General features: G+C 47.6%; 1 protein-coding gene across 1 annotated transcript; it reads left to right on the top strand.

The window, feature by feature from the left end:
- Nucleotides 1–1,986: 1,986 nt before the first annotated feature.
- On the top strand, nucleotides 1,987–21,413 carry zgc:153115 (uncharacterized protein LOC768186 homolog). The gene is made up of 3 exons (XM_041204325.1): nucleotides 1,987–2,511; nucleotides 2,608–2,896; nucleotides 16,041–21,413. The coding sequence occupies exons 1-3, from the start codon at nucleotides 2,335–2,337 to the stop codon at nucleotides 16,352–16,354; spliced, it is 780 nt and encodes a 259-aa protein (XP_041060259.1). The 5' UTR covers nucleotides 1,987–2,334; the 3' UTR covers nucleotides 16,355–21,413.
- The last annotated feature ends 4,866 nt before the right edge of the window (nucleotides 21,414–26,279 follow it).

The raw sequence follows: 26,279 nt of genomic DNA, 5'->3' as shown, positions 1-26,279 counted from the left end.
GAGAACTCTGTGTTCCTCTAACTCTGTCCTCTTTTGATCCAACACAATCTTTGTCCCACCATAGCAGCTGAGCTTTCAGCCATCTTGTCCCCAAGCTCTAGAATTCCCTTCCCAAACTGTTTGACCTTTCTCTTCTCTTTTAAGATGCTGCTTAATACCTACCTCTCTAAACAAAGGTCATCAATCCTAATGTCTCCTTCTTTGGCTCAGTGGAAAACTCGATCTGTTTTATGTTGAAGATACTTTATAAATGCAAGTTGTTGTTGTAATATGAAGAACTTGCATTTATATAGTGCCGTTTGCATCCTTGGGGTGTCCCAAATTATTTCAGCCAATTAAATGCTTTTGAACTGAGTGACTACTATAATGTAGACATAACACAGTCTCACAAACAGCAGTGAGGTCAATGGTCAGATAATTTGCCTTGGTTGAACGGTAAATGTTGGTCCGTATATTAAGATATCCCCTGCTATTTTATAAATAGAACTTGAGAGAGGACATACAGGACTTTACTTAAGCATCCATTTGAAAAAAAGAGCACTTTGAACAGTGCAGCACACTGCCAGCACTGCCTGGATACTGTCCTCAAATGCAGGAGTGAGTTGAACCCATGACCTTCTGACACAGGGGCTAGAGTATTACCATTGAACCAAGGCTTTTGGGTCCAAGCACTCTTTTCCAACTGGTCTACTGCTAAAAGATTGAGGAAAATTTATCTGACAAAACACAAGGCGACATTAGTTAAACCACGTTTAGCGTATTTGTGTACAGTCCTGGTCTCCATATTGTCCAATGGAAAGAGAGGCACTGGGGAAAGTTATACCTCACAGATAAAACTCAACTGGCCAGGACTCAAATTCTTTGAGGAAGAGAAGATTGAGGTGACTTGACAGAGATCCTCAGGATTATGAAACAGTTTGACATGACAGATGCAGAGATGTTTCCATGTGTCAAGGCAATCTGTGAGGTATAACCTCCCCAGTGCCTCTCTTTCCATTGGACAATATGGAGACCAGGACTGTACACAAATATGCTAAATGTGGTTTAACTAATGTCACCTTGACACCAATTTGCCTTGGTTGATGTTGGTTGCATGGTAAATGTTGGTCTGTATATTAAGATATCCCCTGCTATTTTATAAATAGAACTTGAGAGAGGTCATACAGGGATTTACTTTAGCATCCATTGGAATGCGCCTAAAACCAGGGGGCCATAAACATGAGATTGTCACTAAGAAATACAGGAGAAACTTCTTGATTCAGAGAGTGATGAGAATGGGGGACACAAAGTAATTGAGCCGAATACAATTAATGTGCAAGCGAGATAAAGAGGGGGCGGGTAAGGAAGGGTATGCTAATTGGGTTAAAGGAGGAGGGGAGAGCACTCTAGATACGATCCTTTGGGCCGAATGGCCTGTCTCTATGCTGTATAATCCAAATAATAACATGTTTAGTCTAACTGTCCCTTGCAGATGTCTTTCAGTTTGCAACCCCACCCCCCTCTCCCCCAGGCAGACCGGGGGCATTTAGCATTAGGGACGTTCCTCATCTGAACATTGACTGGGCTGGGCTAAACGCACAGTTTCCGCGTTGCAATGTCGATGCGATGCTTCGAAATTGATTAGCAAGTAGGTCCTCCTCCCCCCCCACCCCACCGCCCCCACCGCCCAATAAAAAAAATTTCCATTCTGTACTTCTCTCTGGCGAATCTCATGATCTTAAGGGTTCCGCCCACTCTCTCTAAAGTCAAGACTCCTGTGGTTGCAACCACCCCTGCCCAGATTGAAGGGGGTCGGTCATCTGCAAATTTTATACGAAAGACTGGTTTGGGAAGGGAAATTAGACGACACAACCAGGCGGCTTCAGTCTTACGCACTTCTTGGGAGGGGCGGCAGGATTCTGAGACTTGGGAAGCTGCCAAACTTTCCTTGGGGAGGGGGAAAAAAAAGAGAAAGAGAGATACATTTCTCTCTTGCGTCGTGTTTCTCTCTCTCTCTCCGGAGACAGGGGTTTCCACCGTCAATAAACGCGCGTCACCCCAGTGGCTCTGAGCCTGGGATCCGCCCGGCAGCGTCACAGCCCATTCGGAGGAGGCGTGGAGCACGTCTTCCCCCCCCACCTCCCTCCCTCCTCTTCCCAGACAAAGCATCGGGGCTCAGTTCACCGGCTCCTGCCCCACCGACCGGGAGGCTACAAATTTTCCTAACCCAGTGCCGCCGGCCAGATCCCTTTTTTTTTAAAAAAAAAAGGTGGTGGTGGTGGGGGGGGAAGGAAAAAGGAAGATCCCAACTATACACCCAGCCACCCCACGAGAGGAGAGACTGCATCCCCGGCCATGTCTGCGTTCGCCTGTCGCGACTACTTCGCCGCCGAGTGTCTGATGTCCATCTCCAGCGGGGCGGTGGTGCACCGCTCGCCGGTGAAGGAGGAGGAGGAGGAGGAGGAAGAAGAGGAGGAAAGTTCCGAGGTCACTTCCAGCGAGGACAAAGAGGTGAGCGACACGCTGAAAGACGGAGGAGGAGGAGGAGGAGGAGGAGGAGGCGGCGGCGGAGGAGTAGGAGTAGCAGGAGGAGGCGGTGGAGGCAGAGGAGGAGGAGGAGGAGGAGGAGGGGGCAACCTGCTGCTGGTGGCGAGCATTCTGACCGACCTGCAGAAATGCCGGCCCATGTCCTCCAACTCGGAGAGCAGCAACTCGAGCCTGGAGAGCGGCTACGCCACCCTGTCCGAGGGTCCCGGCACCCCGACCCTGGGCACGGCCGACGCCACGCCGGAGAAGCGGAAAAGCAGGCGGGCGGACCACCAGTGCGCGGCGAAGAAGCACCAGTGCTACCACGCCGGCTGCGACAAAGTCTACGGCAAATCTTCCCACCTGAAAGCACACATGAGGACTCACACAGGTAGAAAACCCACCCCCCCTCCTCCCTCCTCCCCCCTCCCCCCCCCCTTCTCCCCCCCCCCCCCCCCCTGGGGAGGTGGGGGGGGGAGTGGGGGGACTTTTACTCCTCCTGATCTTTCAGACCCAAACTTGTCGCCACGTTTCATTTTGCACCTTGATGACCCTGTTTCAGATTTTCTTTGTTCTTATCCACATTGGGGCATTGGGTTAGTCTTTGGTTACCGCGCTGCTTTGATAGTGTTAAAACTAGGAGCCAACTTCACGGCGATCAGCTGCCCCTTGGAGGTTTCCTACAGCAAAACCCACCCGGTTTTTAAACACACGGCAGTTTTCTTTCTTCCCTCCCTCCGAAACCGTTTAGTGTGATTTTTGTTTTTTTGTACTTTAATCCGTACCTTGCCAAATCTGTGAAAAAGGGACATACATTCTGCTGTAATTCCGAGAAGGGGAAGGGAGGGGAGGGGTAGGGCTGGACAATGAGAGGCTCTGGCCATTAAACGGTAGATGTTGTATTTATTAAAGTCGATTCAATTTGACGTTTGTTGCCGAGCGAAAGGGGAAGTGATATTTAGGAGTGGTTTCTGTGGCCCGGAGGGGGGGGGGGGGGGGCGGGGTGGCCGTTCTGTGTCCGAAGGGGGTGGGGGTGGGGGGGCGGGGTGGCCGTTCTGTGTCCGAAGGGGGTGGGGGTGGGGGGGCGGGGTGGCCGTTCTGTGTCCGAAGGGGGTGGGGTGGGGGGGCGGGGTGGCCGTTCTGTGTCCGAAGGGGGTGGGGGGGGGCGGGGTGGCGGTTCTGTGTCCGAAGGGGGTGGGGGGGGGCGGGGTGTTTCTGTGTCCGAAGGGGGTGGGGGGGCGGGGTGGTTCTGTGTCCCCGGGTGGGGGGGGGGCGGGGTGGTTCTGTGTCCGAAGGGGGGGGGGGGCGGGGTGGTTCTGTGTCCGAAGGGGGTGGGGGGGCGGGGTGGTTCTGTGTCCCCGGGTGGGGGGGGGCGGGGTGGTTCTGTGTCCGAAGGGGGGGGGGGGGCGGGGTGGTTCTGTGTCCGAAGGGGGGGGGGCGGGGTGGTTCTGTGTCCGAAGGGGGTGGGGGGGGCGGGGTGGCGGTTCTGTGTCCGAAGGGGGTGGGGGTGGGGGGGCGGGGTGGCCGTTCTGTGTCCGAAGTGGGTGGGGGGGGGGGGCGGGGTGGCCGTTCTGTGTCCGAAGTGGGTGGGGGGGGGGGCGGGGTGGCGGTTCTGTGTCCGAAGTGGGTGGGTGGGGGGGGGGGGCGGGGTGGCCGTTCTGTGTCCGAAGTGGGTGGGGGGGGGGGGCGGGGTGGCCGTTCTGTGTCCGAAGTGGGTGGGGGGGGGGGGCGGGGTGGCGGTTCTGTGTCCGGGGGGTTGCGGGGTTCTCTGGGTGGGGGGGGGGCGGGGTGGTGGTTCGGCGGGGGGGGGGGGCGGGGTGGTGGTTCGGCGGGGGGGGGGGGGCGGGGTGGTGGTTCGGCGGGGGGGGGGCGGGGTGGCCGTTCTGTGTCCGAAGGGGGTGGGGGGGGGGGGCGGGGTGGTTCTGTGTCCGAAGGGGGTGGGGGGTGCGGGGTGGTTCTGTGTCCGAAGGGGGTGGGGGGGGGGCGGGGTGGCGGTTCTGTATCCGAAGGGGGTGGGGGGGGGGGCGGGGTGGCGGTTCTGTATCCGAAGGGGGTGGGGGGGGGGGGGCGGGGTGGCGGTTCTGTGTCCGGGGGGGGTTGCGGGGTTCTCTGGGTGGGGGGGGGGGGCGGGGTGGTGGTTCGGCGGGGGGGGAGGGGCGTGGTTCTGTGTCCGAAGGGGGTGGGGGGGCGGGGTGGTTCTGTGTCCGAAGGGGGTGGGGGGGGGGCGGGGTGGCGGTTCTGTGTCCGGGGGGGTTGCGGGGTTCTCTGGGTGGGGGGGGGCGGGGTGGTGGTTCGGCGGGGGGGGGGGGGGGGGGGCAGGGGCGTGGTTCTGTGTCCGAAGGGGGTGGGGGGTGCGGGGTGGTTCTGTGTCCGAAGGGGGTGGTTCTCTGGGTGGTGGGGGGCGGGGGTGGTTCTGTGGGGGGGGGGGGGGGGGGGGGGTGTGCGGGTTGGTGGTTCTGTGTGGGGGGGGGTTAGTGGTGGTTCGGGGGGGGGGTGGTTGTGTGTGTGGGGGGGTTAGTGGTGGTTCTGGGGGGGGTGTGCGGGTTGGTGGTTCTGTGTGGGGGGGGGTTAGTGGTGGTTCTGGGGGTGGGGGTGGTTGTGTATGTGGGCGAGTGCGGGGTGGGGGTTCTGTGGGGGGGGGGGTAGTGGTGGTTCGGGGTGGAGGTTCTGTGTGGGGGGGGGTTAGTGGTGGTGGTTCGGGGGGCGTGGTGGTTGTGTGTGTGGGGGGGGTTAGTGGTGGTTCTGGGGGTGGGGGTGGTTCTGTGTGGGGGGGGTTAGTGGTGGTTCTGGGGGGGGTGGTTCTGTGTGGGGGGGGGTGGTGGTGGTGGTTCTGGATGGGGGGTGGTTGTGTGTGTGTGGGGGGGTTAGTGGTGGTTCTGGGGGGGGTGGTTCTGTGTGGGGGGGGTGGTGGTGGTTCTGGGGGGGGTTAGTGGTGGTTCTGGGGGGGGTGGTTCTGTGTGGGGGGGGGTGGTGGTGGTGGTTCTGGGGGTGGGGGTGGTTGTGTGTGTGGGGGGGGTTAGTGGTGGTTCTGGGGGGGGGTGGTTCTGTGTGGGGGGGGTGGTGGTGGTTCTGGATGGGGGGGGTGGTTGTGTGTGTGGGGGGGGTTAGTGGTGGTTCTGGGGGGGGTGGTTCTGTGTGGGGGGGGGTGGTGGTGGTGGTTCTGGATGGGGGGGTGGTTGTGTGTGTGGGGGTGTGCGGGTTGGTGGTTCTGTGTGGGGGGGGTTAGTGGTGGTTCTGGATGGGGGGGTGGTTGTGTGTGTGGGGGGGGGTTAGTGGTGGTTCTGGGGGGGGTGGTTCTGTGTGGGGGGGGGTGGTGGTGGTTCTGGATGGGGGGGTGGTTGTGTGTGTGGGGGGGGGTTAGTGGTGGTTCTGGGGGGGGTGGTTCTGTGTGGGGGGGGGTGGTGGTGGTTCTGGATGGGGGGTGGTTGTGTGTGTGTGTGGGGGGGGGTGGTGGTGGTTCTGGGGGGGGTGGTTCTGTGTGGGAGGGGTGGTGGTGGTTCTGGGGGTGGGGGTGGTTGTGTGTGTGGGGGGGGGGGTTAGTGGTGGTTCTGGGGGGGGGGTGGTTGTGTGTGTGGGGGGGGTTAGTGGTGGTTCTGGGGGGGGGTGGTTGTGTGTGTGGGGGGGGTTAGTGGTGGTTCGGGGTGGAGGTTCTGTGTGGGGGGGGGTTAGTGGTGGTGGTTCGGGGGGCGTGGTGGTTGTGTGTGTGGGGGGGGTTAGTGGTGGTTCGGGGTGGAGGTTCTGTGTGGGGGGGGGGGTTAGTGGTGGTGGTTCGGGGGGCGTGGTGGTTGTGTGTGTGGGGGGGTTAGTGGTGGTTCTGGGGGTGGGGGTGGTTCTGTGTGGGGGGGGTTAGTGGTGGTTCTGGGGGGGGTGGTTCTGTGTGGGGGGGGGTGGTGGTGGTGGTTCTGGATGGGGGGTGGTTCTGTGTGGGGGGGGGGGTGGTGGTGGTGGTTCTGGATGGGGGGTGGTTGTGTGTGTGTGGGGGGGTTAGTGGTGGTTCTGGGGGGGGTGGTTCTGTGTGGGGGGGGTGGTGGTGGTTCTGGGGGGGGTTAGTGGTGGTTCTGGGGGGGGTGGTTCTGTGTGGGGGGGGGTGGTGGTGGTGGTTCTGGGGGTGGGGGTGGTTGTGTGTGTGGGGGGGGTTAGTGGTGGTTCTGGGGGGGGGTGGTTCTGTGTGGGGGGGGTGGTGGTGGTTCTGGATGGGGGGGGTGGTTGTGTGTGTGGGGGGGGTTAGTGGTGGTTCTGGGGGGGGTGGTTCTGTGTGGGGGGGGGTGGTGGTGGTGGTTCTGGATGGGGGGGTGGTTGTGTGTGTGGGGGTGTGCGGGTTGGTGGTTCTGTGTGGGGGGGGTTAGTGGTGGTTCTGGATGGGGGGGTGGTTGTGTGTGTGGGGGGGGGTTAGTGGTGGTTCTGGGGGGGGTGGTTCTGTGTGGGGGGGGGTGGTGGTGGTTCTGGATGGGGGGGTGGTTGTGTGTGTGGGGGGGGGTTAGTGGTGGTTCTGGGGGGGGTGGTTCTGTGTGGGGGGGGGTGGTGGTGGTTCTGGATGGGGGGTGGTTGTGTGTGTGTGTGGGGGGGGGTGGTGGTGGTTCTGGGGGGGGTGGTTCTGTGTGGGGGGGGTGGTGGTGGTTCTGGGGGTGGGGGTGGTTGTGTGTGTGGGGGGGGGGTTAGTGGTGGTTCTGGGGGGGGGGGTGGTTGTGTGTGTGGGGGGGGTTAGTGGTGGTTCTGGGGGGGGGTGGTTGTGTGTGTGGGGGTGTGCGGGGTGGAGGTTCTGTGTGGGGGGGGTTAGTGGTGGTGGTTCTGGGGGGGGTTAGTGGTGGTTCCGGGGGGGGTGGTTGTGTGTGTGGGGGGGGGTTAGTGGTGGTTCCGGGGGGGGTGGTTGTGTGTGTGGGGGGGGTGGTGGTGGTAGTTCTGGGGGGGGGGTGTGTATGCGCGGGGGGGGGGGGGGGGTGGTTCTGGGGGGGGTGGTTCTGTGTGGGGGGGGTGGTGGTGGTTCTGGGGGTGGGGGTGGTTGTGTGTGTGGGGGGGGTTAGTGGTAGTTCTGGGGGGGGTGGTTCTGTGTGGGGGGGGTGGTGGTGGTTCTGGGGGTGGGGGTGGGGGTGGTTGTGTGTGTGGGGGGGGGGTTAGTGGTGGTTCTGGGGGGGGGGTGGTTGTGTGTGTGGGGGGGGTGGTGGTGGTAGTTCTGGGGGGGGGGGGTGTGTATGCGCGGGGGGGGGGGGGGGGGGGGGGGTGGGGTGGGTAAGGGAGGTCTCACGGGTTAAGTTTCTGCGGGGCCCTCCCTACATGTCCCAACTTGCCTGGTTACAACTCGGGACAACACTGACCTGTCCGAGCTGCTGTGGGTGACATGGTCTGGCCGGGTGGGAGGACCCGCCGAGCGTTCGGGGATCACGCAAGTGCTGATATAACAGGATTAGAGATCTGATACTGTCAGAATCCCAGTCGTGGTGTACGTACCTTTCCTCCTCCCCTTGAGCTCGTTCAGACCGTCTTGAAATTGAGCAGGAGTGGGGGGTGGGGGGCGGGGGGGGGGGGGGGGGGGGGGTGGGGGGTGGTGGGGGAGGGTAGACGACACTAAACCCTGTTACTGAACCGGCCAAACTTTGTGACAATTACAGCCATTTAGCTCCAAATCGGTAGTGGGGAAGGGGGCGGTCACCTCTGTAGCATCGAGGGGGCGTTGGTGCTGGTTACGAATGAGGTGGCAATTCCTTGCCACATGGCACTTAGCGGCCAGTGACCTTCTCTCTCTCTCTCTCTCTCTCTCTCTCTCTTCTCCCCCCCCCCCCGGGGGGGTGGGTGGGGGGGGGGGGGGATGAGCTGCTTCTAATCCAGGAGGCAGTCGAGCCAGGCCGGGTGAAACCTTTCCTCCGCCACATTTGCGGACTCCCCAGCCCGTGTCTCGTGTTAAAGACTGTCCGTGGCTTGCGTCATTTTCCCAGCCTTTTGCAGCGTGTGTCCTTGGCGGAGGGGTTTTTTTTTTTAATGATGATGATGGGGGTGGGGGTGGGGGTGGGGGAGTGCTGTTTGGTTGGATAGAGAGGCTCTGAGCCCAGCATCCTGACTCTGGCAGGCTGCCAGCATCGCCCTCCCCGCCGCCTCTTCAGTCTCCAGAGCCGGGGTGGGCAGAGCACGCGTTTCTCTTTTGAAAATAGGGGGAAAATGCCCATAATAGGGATAGACCGGAATTCCCTGCACACTGTACAGTAATATGCGATGAGTCAATGGATTTTGGCATTTTTTTTTTAAAATGGCAAATTCCTGACAATTTGGTCCATTATCAGGCACACACTTGGAAGCAATGTCCGTCGTCTTTGACACTGGAAACCTAACATGTGATGGGTAATTCTAACTAATCAAGCAAGACCTCTGGATTCAGACTGTGTGAATTTTTTTTCGGAGAAATACACGTACATACTCTATACATGTGTCTGCGCAAATGTAGTCGCCTGTTTGCTTGCTGGAGAGAAAATTGGGCAGAAAAGCTTTGACATCCTTTCAATGTAAAATGATGAATGCAGTAAAATGGTGAAATACGTTCAGAATCTGGATGGCTGGAAGTTAAAAGGCTGCGATCTGTATCGGGAACTGCAGCACCCACGGAGGAGGAGGAGGAGGAGGAGGAGGAGGGGGGGCGGGGTTCCAACTCTCAGCCAATGGTGAGCAAGCTAGGGCGCGGTTGGTGTGTCGTGAGCCAATCAGTGGGGGAAGGGGGCGGGGCCGGGTTTGTCTTGACCCACGTGTTAATTTCAGTTGCGCCTGAGCCAGCGGCTGATCATCGGGGTGAGTGAGTATCAGCTCGCACGCTATCTCAACGCAGGTCCATATACTGCTCCTTCATGGGGGTGCAGAAACTAGTGGTACCTCCCCGACTGAGATCAGTTAACTTGGCTCAAGCGCCAGGAATCAAAACCTGGGACCTCCTGTATGTAACTGAATTAATGTTTCCCTCAATCTCCATTTACTGCAATGAGAATGACACTTGGCCTCAAATTCTACGCCTATTTATTTACGAGTTAACCTCCCCATTCAGGAGGTTCCCTCACTGGGAAGATGCGATGCAACCGAATGAAGTTCCTACCAGCTGTATGATTTATAGTGGCCCTGCTGTCAAGGGCGCATCCTGCTTTTGAGGGGACAAGGCGATTTGGAATTGTTTGGCCAAACACACAATTGGATAGGTCAAATGATTATTGAAATATTGTACGGATTTTCAAATTCATAGGCCATTCTGTTTTTTTTTGAAGTTATTAACGGGGCAAAGTCCAGCATAAAGGACCAGTTGATCAGCCATGATCTTACTGAATGGCGGAGCAGGCTTGAGGGATCGAATGGCTTTGTATGTTCCAGTGAGCCGGTTGCTGCTTTCAAGGGACTTTATTAATCCAATTAAATTGTCTGTTTCTCTCTCCACGGATTGCTGGGTTTTTCCAGCATTTTCTGTTTCTGTTTTGGATTGCCAGCATTTTGCTTTGAACCTATTAATCTGTGTTGCGATTTGGAGTGCATTTTCTGATTGACCTACTAACTAGCAGTAGAATGTGGCTTGGGAGAATTATCCATACAAGGTTCAATGAAACTGGAGGCCATTCAACCTATTTTGTCCATGTCAGTTCTTTGGTAGGATACCAAATCCAATTTCCCAGTTGCCCCTCCACAGCCCAGAGCAAGCACTCCTGAATGGGGAGGTTAACTAGTAAATAAATAGGTGTAGAATTTGAGGCAAAGTGTCATTCTCATTGTAGTAAATGGAGATTGAGTGAAAAATTAATTCAGTTACATACAGGAGGTCCCAGGTTTTGATTCCTGGCGCTTGAGCCAAGTTAACTGATCTCAGTAGAGGAGGTACCACTAGTTTCTGCACCCCCATGAAGGAGCAGTATCGCCTGGAAAGTGTGTCTGTGTGTGGACAGTACCAGGTTCACCTTCAAAGCCCTATGTGATCAAACAGCTGCTAATGCTCACTGGGATCAGAAGGCCTAATGGGATAAGGTTCTGGACGTTGCCCATGGTGTGGTTCACCATTATGCCTTCAGGAAAAGAGGGAGAATAATAAAAACCCAACCATTAGATGTACAATCAGTATATTCACTTCATAACTTTTGCTGCAAATTCATACTGGGTATTTGCAGAAAAAATAAATTTTGTAGTGCACAGCCTGTAAAGGTCCTTCCAATAGTTCCCAGCTTATTGAAAAGAGCATGAACTGTGAAACAGTTTGCATTTAAAACAGACTTCATTGCAATAACGAGCAGTAGAACAATTTTGTGGTTCTTGTTCTGTGCAGAGTGATCCATAGGAATAGATGGGTCTTTTTCAGAGTGGCAGGTGGTGACTAGTGGGGTGCAGCAGGAATCAGTACTTGGGCCCCAGCTATTCACACTATATAGCAATGATTTGGATGAGGGAACTGAATGTAATATTTCCAAGTTTGCTAACTATGCAAAACTTGGTGAGGATATGAGCGATGAGGTTGTTAAGAGACTTCAAGTGATTTAGATAGGTTGAGTGAGTGGGAAAATACATGGCAGGTGCATTATAGCGTGGATAAGTGTGAAGGTTATTCACTTTAGTAGGGAAATACAGAATGGCAGGATATTATTTAAATGGTGATGTACAAGGGGACCTGAGTGTTCTTGTACACCAATCACTGAAAGCAAGCATGCAGGTGCAGCAAGCAGTTAACAAGGCAAATGGTATGTTGACCTTCATTGCAAGAGGATTTGAGTATAGGAGCAAGAATGTCTCACTGCAGCTGTACAGGGCTGTGGTGAGACCACACCTGGAGTACCGTGTACAGATTTGGTCTCCTTACTGAAGAAAGGAGATACTCACCATAGAGGGAGTGCAGTGAAGGTTCACCAGACTGATTCCTGGGATGGCAGGATTGTCATTTGAGGGCCGACTTGGCCTGTATTCATGAGTTTAGAAGAAAGAGGGGAATCTCACTGAAACATATATAAAATTCTGACAGGGCTGAACAGACTGGACGCAGGGATGATGTTTCCTTTGGCTATGTTGGGAGCCTAGGACAAGGGGTCAAAATCTCAGGATACAGGATAGACCATTTAGGACTGGGATGAGGAGAAACTTCTTCACTGAAAGGGTGGTGAGCCTATGGAATTCTCTACCACAGAAGGGGGCTAAGTCACTGAATATATCTAAAAGGAACTATATTTCTGGACTCTAAAGGTGTCAAGGATTATGGGGAGAGCAAGGGAGTACGGTGTTCAGTTAGAGGATCAGCCATGGTCATATTGAATGTCGGAGCAGGCTTGAAGAGCTGAAGCTGAATGATCTACTCTTTTTATGTTTCGCTTAAGTGACAAATGGATGGATGGATTGGTGGTGGTTTGGGGGGAATGAAGCTGGAGGTATTACCATTATTTGTTGTTATTTAACTGTTTATAGTTGAATAAGCCAGATAGACTATTTATAAATCAAGTGGGCCTAGAAAATAGGGACAGGTGGCACATGTAGTTAGTCAGCTGGATCAAAGAATTATTTGAATGCCTGAGTGCTGCATGGATGGCTACAAAAGCAAACTACTATCAGGCTGTTCTGTACATCAATAGGCCTGAACTCTTCAGTTATTCTAATTAGTATTTTACCAAAGAAGTCAATCCAAGTTTTTGTCCTTCCTGCTGTGGTAGTAAATCTCATTGCTATTATTTCCAAATCCAAAACGAAGATTAGCCTGATGTTGGTCCAGATTTAGTTATGATGATGAGACATGGTTTTGAAATGGACACGGGCAAATTGCCTGAGGGTCATGATTCTCAAACAGTTACATACTCTACTTCATGTTATATAGTTTGTGGGCTTCTATCTTTTCACAGCATTCCTAAGAGGGGGGGGGAATAAATTGCATTTAGTTTTGGTCACTTGGCCTGAACCTCCTGCCTCCAAGCAGAAGGTTTGCGCCCATTTGTGAAACAAAAATAAACTGGGTTTGGATTGGAGCTGAGAGAATTATTCTGCAAAAATGTTTGATACAAGTGAGGAAGGCCCTTCTGCTCACTAAGGTTTATGAATCCACTAATCTCCTAAGACGTTCATTTTTTTTCCACTGTGACATCTTACTGTGGTTTTTACACTGCTGTTATTCTGTGCCCATTCTGCTGACTCCCCAACTTGCAAGTCTGGGGTCAGGACCAGTCATAGGAATGGGAGTAGGCTACTCAGTCCCTTTGAACGATAGCAAACACATCAGATCATGGCTGATCTGTCCCTCCAATCCATGTTAACGGTGTTGCCGCATATCCCTTGATACTCTTGCCTATCAACTATCTACATCTTGAAAGCAATTGCCCTAATGCCCACAACTTGGGGGAGTGAATTCTGAGTTTCTGCTCCCTTTTGTGTAGAACAAGTGCTTCCTGATTTCCCTCCTGAGTGCCCTTGTTCTAATTTTAACATTCCTCGATCAGAGGATATAGATTATTTGTATCTACTCTGGCCTTGTAAACACCTCAAATCTCCTACACACAAGGGAGTACAAGCCAGGTTTATGTAACCTGTCCCTCAGTAATTTTGTTTCTCCCATCCCTTACCACTCACCTCTTCTTTGCATGGTACCTGGTATTGTGGCACAGTTTTGAGAGTGTCAGTCAGCTAAATACCAGGTTGTAGGTATCCTCCCCTGATGCGCCCACACAAACATCTCGCAGGGAGGTCAATTGATATAGCATTTGGGGTGGAGAACATGCACTGATTTCCTCTCTATCAACTGAAGACATTGGAACCAGTTATAGGGCTCCTATCATTGTCCAGTTAATTCATCACATTCCTGGTTTGTCTGGCTTAGTGTTATTACATATAGTTTTACTCACTGTGGCATTAGGGGAGTGATGGTGTGTTACAGTTCACTTGGAGCCTGAGTTGCTGTGGCAACATGCATTTATACATGCATGTTGTAGTCTTGAGCTATGGCTGGTGACAGTAGAGGTTCCAACGTTCTTCCTACCACATGGCTGACTAGGTATCTCTCCCGCTCTTACCATCTGCCAGTGGTGTGTGTTGGAAAGGATTTAGAGATTGATAATCAACCTGCTTGGCCATCGAATCCTGGGGTGGGACTCGAACCTGGAGCTTCTGGCTCAAAGGCAGGGATATGACCCACTGAACCACAAGATCTCCATATCAGGGGAGTATTGACCCAAAGTTTTGGTTTATCTTGATGAGCTTTTCTCTCAAAAAATTACATATTATGCTTGATTAGCCCCTCATTGGCCATTTAGTAACCTTCAGTATAGATATATATAAACATTGCTAATGCATTATACTGATCTACTCTTTTAAAATATAATTTAGCTATAAACTTTAGGTGTGACTTTAAGCTGTGGCACTATGAATGTCCCCCATTTTTATGTTGCAGGGTGGATTTCCCTGCACTAAATTAACAAACAGTTGCTGATAAGAACCTAATTTACTTTTTCCTTGTGCGTCCACTTGAACATTGAGATTTTTATTCTGAGCTGCCAGGCCATCTCTGTTGAGAAGGTCAACACAGCCCAGTGTTGAGGAAAACCTCCTCACTAATCTGTAACCAAGAAACTTGGCACCTTATCTCTGGTGGTGAGGTAAACCATGGGACTGATGATATCGTCCCAGCACATTTGCAGCAGGACTGCAGTGGTTTAAACCCTCCTGAACTGACCTCTCTCTATAATGAAAGCTTGACTCATTTGAGTTCTGGCCTGGTGCTCTGTGAAAACAAGGTGTGCTGGGGAAGACATGAGAACCAGCAGGTGCTGCAGCAACTCCGAAGTGCTGGCAACCCTTAAAGGGGAAACGACCTCAAAATGCAACTTTTTTTTAAAAATAAAAATGTTAGGTAGATGAGTTCCAGCTTTTAAATTGATGTGTACATTTTTCTTGGAAAGCAGTTTATCAGATAAGCAAAAAGAATAAAGAAGCACAAATAGGCGCAACAGCTACTGGCAACAAGTCACTCCTGTTACTAAAGAACTCCACACAAGGGAAGGGGTGATAGCTGTTACTGTTCATTATCATCCTAAAAGCATCCTTTACCCAAGCAGCTGCATAGACCAAGTGCGGGGTAATTTTTGTGCCTTGTATCATTAACCTGGCTTTGTCTTAGTGTTTTCAGTGACTCTGTAACAAGCTGTTCCTTAATCCAGGCTCAAATGCTATTGAAATGAGAGCTCTATTGGAGATTAGGTGGTGTAATGGATTAGAATGAACAGTCCTTTTAGTTTGTAACTAGACAGATGGATGAAAAGCATGGGGGATGGGGGAGGTGGGGGGGAACTGTGGCATGCAGCTGATGGTGCTTTTGAGCTATTGAACCCTCTGTGGTCTTGAAGGGCAATTGCATCTATTTCCTGGTTCAGTCTACTTTCAGTTCATTAATGAATTCAAATGATCAGGGAGGTCATTTTTTTACGTGCTAAATTCCCGCCTTGCAGTGCTTATTACTTGACTCAAATTCTGATTCTCTTTAGCTCAAAGTTGACTGAATTAATAGTAGACTGCATGTCGTCCCAAGAGACTTCATACCGAGTTGTGATGGAATGAGTTTGAAGTGAAGAGAGAGCATTCCAATTTACGATCATGTAAAATGGAAATAGGTTTTTGTGCGTGATGTTTAACAAGATTCAAGCTGGTTGGTGAAGTCAAAACTAAGTCACGGATCCTTTCCTTGCCGAGAGAGTTTGTTGACTTTGTCCAGTGTCCCAGCTGTCCCCTATGTGTTCAAATACCCATCACCTGTTTCCCTTAACAATAATTGATAAAATACTGTCACATGAGAGGTAATTGGCCTCCATCCTGAGCTTTCTAATGTATTACAAAATTTGAGTCTGTTGAGGATTTCTCTTATGTAGGAAGGAGTCAATGTTATGCTATCAACACAATCTTTATCTTCTAATTAACACTATCAAGTTATTACTCAAGGAACCTGATAGCTAAGAGTAATTTTTTCAAAGGATACAAATTACGGAAAATACCAAGTGTACTTTTAGCACTAGGATAGCTTGGAGCAAGGTTCCCTGTCTAAGACACACTGTACTGTTTGCTGAGATTAGCTAATTCCAGCACAGACCTCTAAGGTTGTGCAAATGTGTGCATGTCCACCAGAGCTCAGAATTTTGCTTATTCATGACTTTTACCTTTTAAGTAGTGTACTGACACGAAAGGGGGTGATTTTAATCTAACTCATCGTGTGGCAAACTTATTGCATAGGGTGTAAACCCGGCTTTATATTCTGCCCGGTTTTACCCTCCAGCAGAAAGTAATATTGGGCAGAGTGTGAAACTCATGTTCCCCTTGATCTGTGTGGGTTTCTTGCCTGAGTTAGGTTAAATTTACCCTCATTTAGCACTTAGGCTTACACACTGGGGAGAAAAGTACCAGCAGGCAGCTTGGAACTCCACCCAATAATTGGTAACTACCTACATGGGGGAGGAAGAGGACGATGAAATCCATGAGTTGAAACAAGATTAGACTAAAATCATTCCCGTGCTTTTGTTTAAATGGAGCTCACAATCACTGTCTAATTTTTAAAACCCCATTTTGCCTTTCAGGGGAGCGACCATTTCCTTGCACCTGGCCGCAGTGTTTGAAGAAATTTGCCCGTTCAGATGAGCTGGCTCGACATTATCGTACCCATACGGGTGAGAAGAAATTCAGGTGCCCAATGTGTGAGAAGAGGTTCATGCGCAGCGACCACTTGATGAAGCATGCTCGCCGACACCCTGACTTCAAACCCAGCATGATCGTCAAGCCAAACAGCAGAAGTGCATCACCCCCCAACATGCTGGCACCCACCTTCCACAGCCTGGCATCCCCTTCCATTGCCAGTCCTCCCCCTAATCCTGCTGGTCCTGTGTTCAATTAGACTGGAGGGCGGAGGAAAAAACCCAGTTTGTACCAAAAGTCTTGTTAAGCGTGAGAGTCTAGCACCCACCCTCCAAGCATGTGTGAACTGTGCTTGTAGATCTTTGCTTTTGAACCATTCGATCTTTGTGGACTAGTGTTGGGGGAAGGCCTTTCATATGCATTGTTTTTGCACACATAGTGACTGTAGCCAGCGACTGAAATTCAGCAGCTAGCTTCTTTGTTGGGTTGGTATGAGAGTAAAAGAGTGTGAGCTGTGAACCTTAAAATTGTGCCCATTATTATCCATCCTAGTTGGACCTGTTGCCCATTTTTACTTTTGAAATTCTAACTTATTGCAGTAACTCCAGACAGGTTTTGGAGTACATTGAAGTGCAACCATTGTTTAGTCAACCTAGTCAAAAGTTGACCTATTTTAGAACTACTTCTGGAATCAAAGAAAAGTCACGCAGACCGAGACTGATCGAGCCATAGCTTTACAAGTAAACTCAACAGCCACAAAAAGCTGCACTGTTAATATGATGTAACACATTTCAGGGCAGTTTTAAGTGGAGCAGGGAGAGTTTAAAAAAAAAAATCATCTTTTCAGGTTTTATAACAGCTTTAATACTATGTTCAAATATGAATTAAAAACCATAAGGAATCAACTTTGCTTGGTTTCTCACATCAGTTCACAGTGATCTTACAGCTCAGTTTAACTTGGTCATACAGTTTCCTTCCCTAGAGAGTTCTCATTGGGTTTAACTCAGGGACTAAATTACTGTAAATTGCAGGATTCCTACAGTGACAATGATTTGCAGCTATTTAATTGATCTGTCTCAGGGCTACAAAGGATCTTGCCGCATGTCATAGAAACAGACATAGCACTGCAATTCTGGACACTGGTATACCTCCTGCAGAAACTTCTTCGATTTCTCTGTTCTGGTTGGGGGTGCTGCTGTTTGTACAGTGAAAGTGCTGAAATCTGTTTCTGCACTTTTTGTATGCAAGTAATGTATAGTAATTGTACTGCTGGTATGATGATCCTTACGTGATGAGTAGGCCAGACTGGGCACAACAGCTATGTGATTATGAGATTACTACCAGCCTGTTGGAAATCTTCTGGTTTACAGCCCAGTTTAACTTTGCTGTAAGATTTTAAGATTACAAAAGACTGTACTACTCAATCTGAAACGTGGCTGTACACGTGATCAATCTTTTGAAGATAAAATATGACCCAGGTCTTAAACTAGCATGGAGAAATCAAACTTGTAACATGGTCTCTATGGTGACAATGGCTTGCATCTGGACTAACTTCACTGTGACCTGGTTTGCTAGAAAATAATTACCCAAGTAGGGCATCTTTATTCAGATTACTTGATTACAGATTGAGTGCAGTGTTTTGTATCCCAGTACATTGGAGAACAGTTCCCAACTTATGACCACTTTTTCTGGGAAACTTGCTCATGATGAAATTGGTAGAAAGAAGGCTAAATGACACTGTCCGTTATGATTCTAGAACAAATGCTACAAACTGTTTCCCCACAGAACCTTCAGACCCTTCGGGTTACTCTTGTGGGCTATTTACATCATTGGCAGCAATTGTGCAAACACGTGAAGAAAAGTGCATAGCCCAAGCTTTCACTGGAGTTTTATTGAAAGGTGATTGACTGGAGTTCCCGGTTCAAGTCATCTGTGTGCAAAAATGATATAGCTATGGGGTTGTGTGCATACTGCCTTTCTTAAAGTGCTCCTATATATAAGGTATTTTTGTAATGTTTCTACTCAGGGGGCCGTGTTGCTGATGCATGCAGTTTCACCATTCAAATGTGGAGTGTGTGCGTTTGTACCTGTTCAGTGTGTGAAATTGGAACAGTTGTTCCTAGTAATTTGCTTATGGTAAACTGTTGATCAGTTACCCAAAGGGAAAATATTCATATTCTTTATCTTAAAGTGTTCTACTCTACTAAAATTGCTAGCTGTGTGTTTGGGGAAAAAAAATGATAAATATAACTTTAAAAAGTAATGTAAATATTTGTGAAAAGCATGTTTTTAAGGTAGTGATTTAAATTTACACTAATGACTATTTTATCATAAATAGCTCGTGCACTAATGCGCACACCTCAAGTTGTGTTTCAGGAATTCTAGTATATGCTGTAATCCATAAAAATGCCTCTATTTCAATTCTCCAGGGAAAAAAAAAACACAATCTTACAAAATACTCTGAATAGAAAAACTCCACCGGCAGCTGTATTCTCACCTCCCGATTTATATTTTCATTCTTGTGCAGCTGGACATCATTCTTGAGAAGTCACAAGACAAGTTACCTGGTTAGCTTCAAGTTTTTTTTTAAAATTACTAGTACAGGTGCTGATGGTGGACACAATTCTGTTATTTTTATCTGTCTTGACATATTCAGTGGGACTTTGCGATAGAATTGTGGCAGGTATTATAGATTTCATGTTATTATGATTTCAAAATTCTTTCATGTATGAAGCTAGGGAAGGAAGAAAATAAAAATATGTATTGAATGACCCTTTTTTTGGCATCATGGGCTGAAATTCCTCTTTTAATGAAAAGTGGAGGAGTGACGCACTAACAAAATCACAAATACTCACCTTTGAAATGCTCCACTTTCTGTGAATGTAGCTTTAATAAAATCAGATACATATCCGTTTTGAAAGAGAAATTTCATTCCCTCATCTTAATATGGCTACAGTGCCATGGTTGGTGTGGTCCCTGCTGCATCTGGATATTTTGGGCACCAAACAGTGGTGCTCTGGTGCTGTTATCTTGTCTGTGGTTTTGTTAAATTCATCTAAAGAAGGTCATAATTACTGCACAACAGTTTTATAATTACAATAGTGTCAGAGGATGTGGAATCTGATTCATTCGAACGTGCAGCCAGGGCAGAAAAGGCCGATCAGCCGATAAAGCTCATCTATCTGGCGTCATAATTCTCATCTCACCCTTTAGTTTATCAACTGCGTTTTAATAAATCAGCCCTCATTGAAGCTTTTTAAATTGCTTATTCAATTTCATGAATTCAAAAAATGTTGCTATTTTTTAAGCAAAAGTCGTAGTGTCACTATTTTATAGTCCCATTGAGCAATGCACATTACTATTGGGAGCAGATACCCGATAGCACAGCATTTTCAGTGTTTTGAAACACTCCGTCATCAGGGTGCCTTATGACTTGGTGTTGCTTTAGCGAGAGAAGTTCTATTGTTCCCAGTGCCCAGCAGGCTTGCGATACTGGCAGTAGCATGGGCTATTTTCCAGTATAAAGATTGATTCTTGTGCCACTAAACTGATAGCTCATGACATATCAATCAACCGTATACATTTGAGATAAAGCTTTTTTTTCTCTTAGGGTGGATCACGTAATTGTCCACCTGTCTGACTGGGATGCCCACAAGCCTAGCTTTTTTTTGACTAAGATGACAGACACAATGTAGCTTGGTCACACACTATTCGTAGTGATATTGGAGAAGCTTGCTGCTTGGATTGCACCACCCTACCACTCAAGTGGTACTGCTTGGAGCTGAGAAACTGGAGCTGAAAAGTAACCAAGAAGTTTCTATTTGTAGTGTACTTTGTATTTTATTTGTAGGTGTTGCTAATGAGGTGTGAGGAATGCCATACATTGCGATGTTAGTATTTAAGAATGTAAGAATTGTAACATTCCAGTTTGTAATTCATAATCTTCATCCACAGCTGCGGGCAGCTCACCATTTATTTACAATAAGATAAATATCCAGTACAATGAAGCCAGTCATGGGGCATAGGTGAAGGTCTAACATTAGGATTTTAGATTAAACAGGCATTGTTTGAGCCAATTTTGCCTAAATTGTGTAAGTTGCCATTTCCACAAATGATGGGATAAATTACTCAACTTCTCAATCAGCTGCAGTGATGTGTGAAATCTGTAACGTTTTAAACTGAAGGCCAATTCTGACCTGATATTTCACATCTCCGGCTGGTTTTCAGCATTCTCTGAATTTTCTCCAACTAAGGTGGGCAGGGGGAAATTATCTGGTATGACTCCTGCATGATTGAGACCTATGAAAATATATTGGCTCTTGGGAGGAATCTTAATGGTAGACACATTTATTGTAAGGGATGCTCCTCTGGTTTCCAGAACATATTGCACATTTTTAAAATTCAACGTTATTGTATTCAATGTGTGTTTGTATTATTTTGACAACCTTTTATTCTTTTGTTCCCCCTTAATTTTTGCCTCTTCCTGTTTGTCTCATGAGAGTGATCACTTGTGCTGGGGTACAATTTAACATGCAGCCTTTGGTACTTTGTGTGTGTGTGTGTCTGGGCAGCAAATGTCTGTCAATGCAATAACGTCCTCACCCGATGTTCAAAAGTGTATAATGGTCAGGAGCAGGAATCCGAGTTGAGGTTTGTTTTTTTTTTTCTCCCCACCTCCCTAGGCAGTAGTGTTCCCATTACCCTGAGATCACACAACTCAGGGCAGATCTGGGATGTCCTTGATCTATTGTGGTAAATGCACCCCGCTTCCATCCTGAGTAATCAGGAAAAGAAGTTGTGACAAGGGATTTGCAATGAAGAAACAGTTCTTAAATTGGCCTTGTTTACAAGTATGTTATTTAAAGAAAATAATGACCTCGTGAGCTCTTTTGGAATAACATTGAATAATAAGTGCAGATTATTGTGGAATATGAACTGGATCTTTATATGTCGTCAAAGTTTGGCAATTTAAAATCTTTTTAATTTTCTCAAATAGACAGTTTTGAAAAGAAGCCTCTTATTCAGGAATTACCATTATATGTGCCTAAAGGAATCCTGTTCCTCACTCAGTATCCTTGTGTTTCAAGTCTGTATGTGTAGTACCCATGTAGCAGTTGGTATTACTGGAAGTTTTATTTTACTTTTTTAGTCATTTTATGGATATTGTATTTTATAACTTTCTGGTGATCAGTTATATTAGTACATGTGTTAATAAATACAGTGAGCTATGAAGCATTACAGAAAGACTGCTGTTTGAAATTTTGCATGGATGACTGAATTTTGTATACAGTGAATAAACAATGATGTCCTAATTAAAATACATGGATTTTTTTTAGGTGTATATATATATATATATATATATGTATAGGGATTAAATATGTGCCTGTGGACTGTAAATGCTGGCCTCTTTTTTTTAAGTTTATTTGCTCTCATTTTATTCCTCTCTCTGCTGATTTACACAGGGACACTGCTGCAGACACTGCGGTGGTTCAGTTGCAACTGTTGTGGTCCAGAGTGGCAACTGCTGCCCTGGGCCCTTCTTTGTGTCAGCCAGTGTTTTAAACAATTTGGCCACATGGGACTTGACCAACCATGTGCAGTTTTATTTATTCTATCATGGGATGAGAGTGTTGCTGGCAAGGCTAGCATTTGTTGCCCATCCCATATTGCTCTTGAACTGACTGGCTTGTTAGGGCATTTAAGAGTCAGCCACATTGCTGTGGGTCTGGAGTCACATGTTGGCCAGACCAGGTAAGGAAGGCAGATTTCCTTCCCTAAAGGGCATGAGTGAACCAGATGGGTTTTTAATAACACCAATGATAGTTTTATGGTCACTATTACTGATTAAATAATGCCAAAATCCCTGTAAGTTCCACCTCAGTGGGCTCTGATGCTAAGTACAACTTGTATGATACAGGCATACATGGAGTGTTGGATGTGGGGCTGAGAAATGGAGAGATACCACTATCCCAGGGACCAGCTTTCAAATCTGAATTTTTATTAATTTCAATTCCATGATGGAATTTGAACACATGTCCCCAGATTGTTAGCTTGGGCCTCAGTATAACTAGTCTAGTGCCATTACCACTACGCCACCATCTCCAACCTTAGTTTGCACTAAGTGTTGCTTTCACTTGGCACTCTTGGCTTAGAAGGTTGTAAGACCAAGTCTCACTGCAAAATGTGAGCACATAATCCACACTGACTTAAGTACAGAATGGAGGGAGCACTATATTGCATTTTTTGGAAGTGTTATTCTTTGGAAGGGCTTCAGATATACTGTCCCAATCAAGGTTACAGTGGTTCTGGTGCACATTACTAATCCTGTGGCACTTTTGATAGAGGAACAGGGAGTTCTCTGATGCCACTTATAACTCTGAACCACTTTCACCAAAACATGTCAACTGGTTGTTCATCTTTTGTTTGTGGGATCATACCATACAATGCTGCTTTGTTTGCCTGCATAATAGCAATAATAGACTGGTTACTTTCTGAAGAAATGAAAATAATGAATGTGATGCATTTTGGGGTTTTCTGATGGGTGTGATAGGTACTACATAAGTACAATATCTTGTCCCTGACAGTGCAAGACCACTGTTACCAAGGCTGGTGGAAAAATTTCAGGTACAGCCCAGTTATTGGTATTTGGGAGTCTACCCCTTTTTGTGTCTATTCTTAATTTGCACTAGAAATATTTGAACACACTTCTTCCATCTTTCCCATCCAACATTGTGTGGGCATGGCTGGCAGAGTTAACATTGATGAAATAATACCATCTGCCAAAATCCCTGCAAGTTCTATCTCTGTGGGCTCTGATACTAAGCACAACATGCATGATACTGGCATACATGGAGTGGTGGAAGTGGGAGCCACAAATGGAGAGGTGCCACAATCCCAGTGACATTCCAAATGATCTAATTAACATTTGGAGAGCAGCAAAAGTAAGTCTGCTCTGGGTTAGAGGTTTTCAATTTGCTTTAGCTGCTGCAGTGATGCTAATGACAAAAATTGTGCAGACACCTCCTTATTCAAATTACTCTGGACTGCAGAATGGGCCTGGAGTCATGTGCAAAGAAGAAGCAAAAGTTCTACTGCACCATCATCAGGCAGTTGCCCCAGGAATCTTCAGCCAAAGTTCTTTCATGGGTTGTTAATAGCAATTAGAGGAGTGGAAACCATGGCACCCTTCTGTCCTGCCCTCATTCACCTTTGAGTGTCCTTCGTCCATTTCTGCTGAGCGAAATGTAAAGTGCCCCCACAGTTGCTCTGATAGAGACCAGCTCAGAACATGCCAAGGATGGGACCCTGGAGACTTTCTCTTATAATAACACCAAACTATGGGCCATTGAGGAGTTTCTATGACTGCACTTTGGAGTTTAACTACAAAGTGACCAACACTTCCGTCTTTGTGGAAACCACATTCTGCATATAACAAACTGGAAAACCATCTCAAAAGATTTTCACACTCCAATTCAAAGATTTTGATGTGGCATTGGCAGAAGGTTTTGAACAATTATATTGGATATATTGGATATCATGACTCTGTTCCCAGAATCCGAATGCTACAGCATAGGAGACTATTTGGTCCATTGTGCCTGTGTCAACTCTTTGGGTGAGCTCTCTAATTAATCTTATTCTCCTGCTCTTTCCCCATGGACCTGTTCCCTTACAGTATGTACCCAATTCTCTTTTGAATGTTAATATTGAACCTGTTTCCACCTCCCTTCCAGGCAGTGCATTCCAAATCACAAGAGGTTACTGTGGAAAAATAAGTTTCCACGTCACCACCTGTGGTCCTTTTGTTAATCATCTTAAATTTGTGCCCACTAGTCACCAACCTTTCTCCCACTATAAACAGTTCCTCCTTATGGTTCCCAAAGTCAACTTTTCTGTATTTGAATTTGTGATTTTGAACACCTCTATCAAACCTCCTCTTAAACTTCTCTGCTGTAAGGTAAACAACTTCTCCAGTCTCTCCACTTTACTGGAGTCCCTTATCCTTATTACCATTGTAGTAAATCTCTTTCGTACCCTTTCCAAAGACTTCCCAAAGTGTGGTACTCCGAATTGAACACAGTCCTCAAGCTGAGCCCTTAACCAGTCTTCTGTAAAAGTTTAGCATAATTTCCTCCCTTTTGTCCTCAATTCCTCTATTAATAAAGTCAAGGGTGCAATATTTTTTCAACAGCCTTCTCAAATTGTCCTGCCATATTAAAATATTTGTGCACATAAATTCGCAGGCCTCTCCCCTTCCTGGACCCCCTTAAAAATGGCACCATTTACTTAATATTGCAACAGCAATTCTTATCAAAATTTACCACTTCACACTTGCACAAATTATATAGAATTTACAGTACAGAAACAGGCCATTCAGCCCAAATTGTCTGAATTGAACTGAGGAACAAAAATAGAGCAATCACACATTGGGTGCCTATAACATACTCCCAAAACAGTCAAACAGGGATGGAAGAGGAAATAAGTAGACAGACTTTGGAGAAGCCTAAAAACAATAGGGCAGTAATAGCAGAGAGTTTCAACTACACTAAAATTAACTGAATAAAATCAATACAAAAGAATGCCTTCAGGAGAACATTTTTAGCCAGCGTATAGGAAACACAACAAAAGAAGGGGCAGTTCTGGACTATATGGTCTGGGTAGGTGAAAGGGGTATCAGTGGGAGCATATTTTGGAGCCAGCGATCATTTTTCAGTTAGATTTAGTGTAGATATGGAAAATGATAAATATGGGCAAAGAAGCTTATGTCAAATGCTGAGAGCTCACTACTGCAGAAAGCCCAAAGGATTAGAGAAAGTGCAGAAGTGAAATTAAAAAGGAAATTAGGAAAGCAAAGAGAAGGCATGAAAAGCTATTGGCAAAAAAGTCAAGGGAAACCCAAAGATGTTTTGTATAAACATAAAACCAAGAGGATAACCAAGGGAAGAGTTCAAGACCAAAGAAGTAACATGTGTGGAGATGGAAGATGTGGACATGGTTCTTAAATGCTTTATATCAGGCCTGGATGAAAAGCATCCCAGCCTGCTAGGAGAAGCAAAGAGAGGAAATAGCAGAGACCCTGATCATCATTTTTCAATTGAATATAGAAAGTTCAGGGGGAAACAAAAAAGGAAATGAGAGGCAAATAAGAGAGTATGAGAAGAGATTGGCAGCCAACATAAAAGGGAATCCAACAGTCTTCTATAGGCATATAACATAGTAAAAGAGAAATAAGAGGAAGGCTGGGTAGATTAGGGATCAAAAAGAGGACATACACTTTAGAGAGGATGCAGAAAAGATTTACAGGATTGTTTCCATTGGAGTGAGATGAGGGACTTCAGTTACATGGATAGAGAGGCAAAGCTTAGATTGTTCTCCTTAAATAAGAGAAGGTTGAGAGGAAATTTGATAGAGGTGTTCAATATCATGAGGGGTCCAGACAGAGTTAATAGAAACTGTTCTAATTACTAAAAGGGTGGAGAACAGAAGGCACTGATTTAAGGTAATTAGCAAAAGAACCAACGGTGGCATGAGGAAAAACTTTTTTACACAGCGAGTGGTTAGGGATGCACCCCCAGAGAGTGTAGTGGAGGCAGATGAAATCATGGCTTTCAAAAGGAAATTGGATAAGCATCTGAAAAGAAAATAATTGCAGGGCTATGAGGTAAGGGTGGGGGAGTGGGACTATGTGAGTTGCTCTTGCAGAGAACTGGCAAGGGCACAATGGGCCAAAGAACCTCCTTCCAAGCTATAACTATTCTATGATTCTATGAATTCTCTCAGACCACAGGTGTAGTGCCAGAGTACTGGAGGACTGCTAACAGTACCATTGCTTAAAAAGGGGGAAAGGGATAGAGTGAGTAATTACAGGCCAGTCAGCCTATATTCGGTGGTGGACAAATTATTGGAAAAATTTCCGAGTTGTATGAATCATCATTTAGAAAAGCACAAATTAACCAAGGATAGTCAACATGGACTTGTCAAGAGTCTGTCGAATTTGTCTGATTTTTTTGAGGAAGTAATAGGGAGGGTTAATGACGGTAGCATATTTGACATAGTCTACATGGACTTTTAGCAAGGCTTTTGACAAGATCCCACATGGCAGACTGGTCAGAAAAGTAAAAGCCCATAGAATCCAAAAGAAAGTGCATGTTAGATCCAAAAAAGTCTCAGCAGCAGGAAGCAAATGA

Source organism: Carcharodon carcharias, chromosome 14, assembly GCF_017639515.1.
Source record: "Carcharodon carcharias isolate sCarCar2 chromosome 14, sCarCar2.pri, whole genome shotgun sequence".
NCBI lineage: Eukaryota > Metazoa > Chordata > Chondrichthyes > Lamniformes > Lamnidae > Carcharodon > Carcharodon carcharias.
Note: the sequence above shows the minus strand (reverse complement) of the source record. Positions and strands in the feature narration are given on the sequence as shown.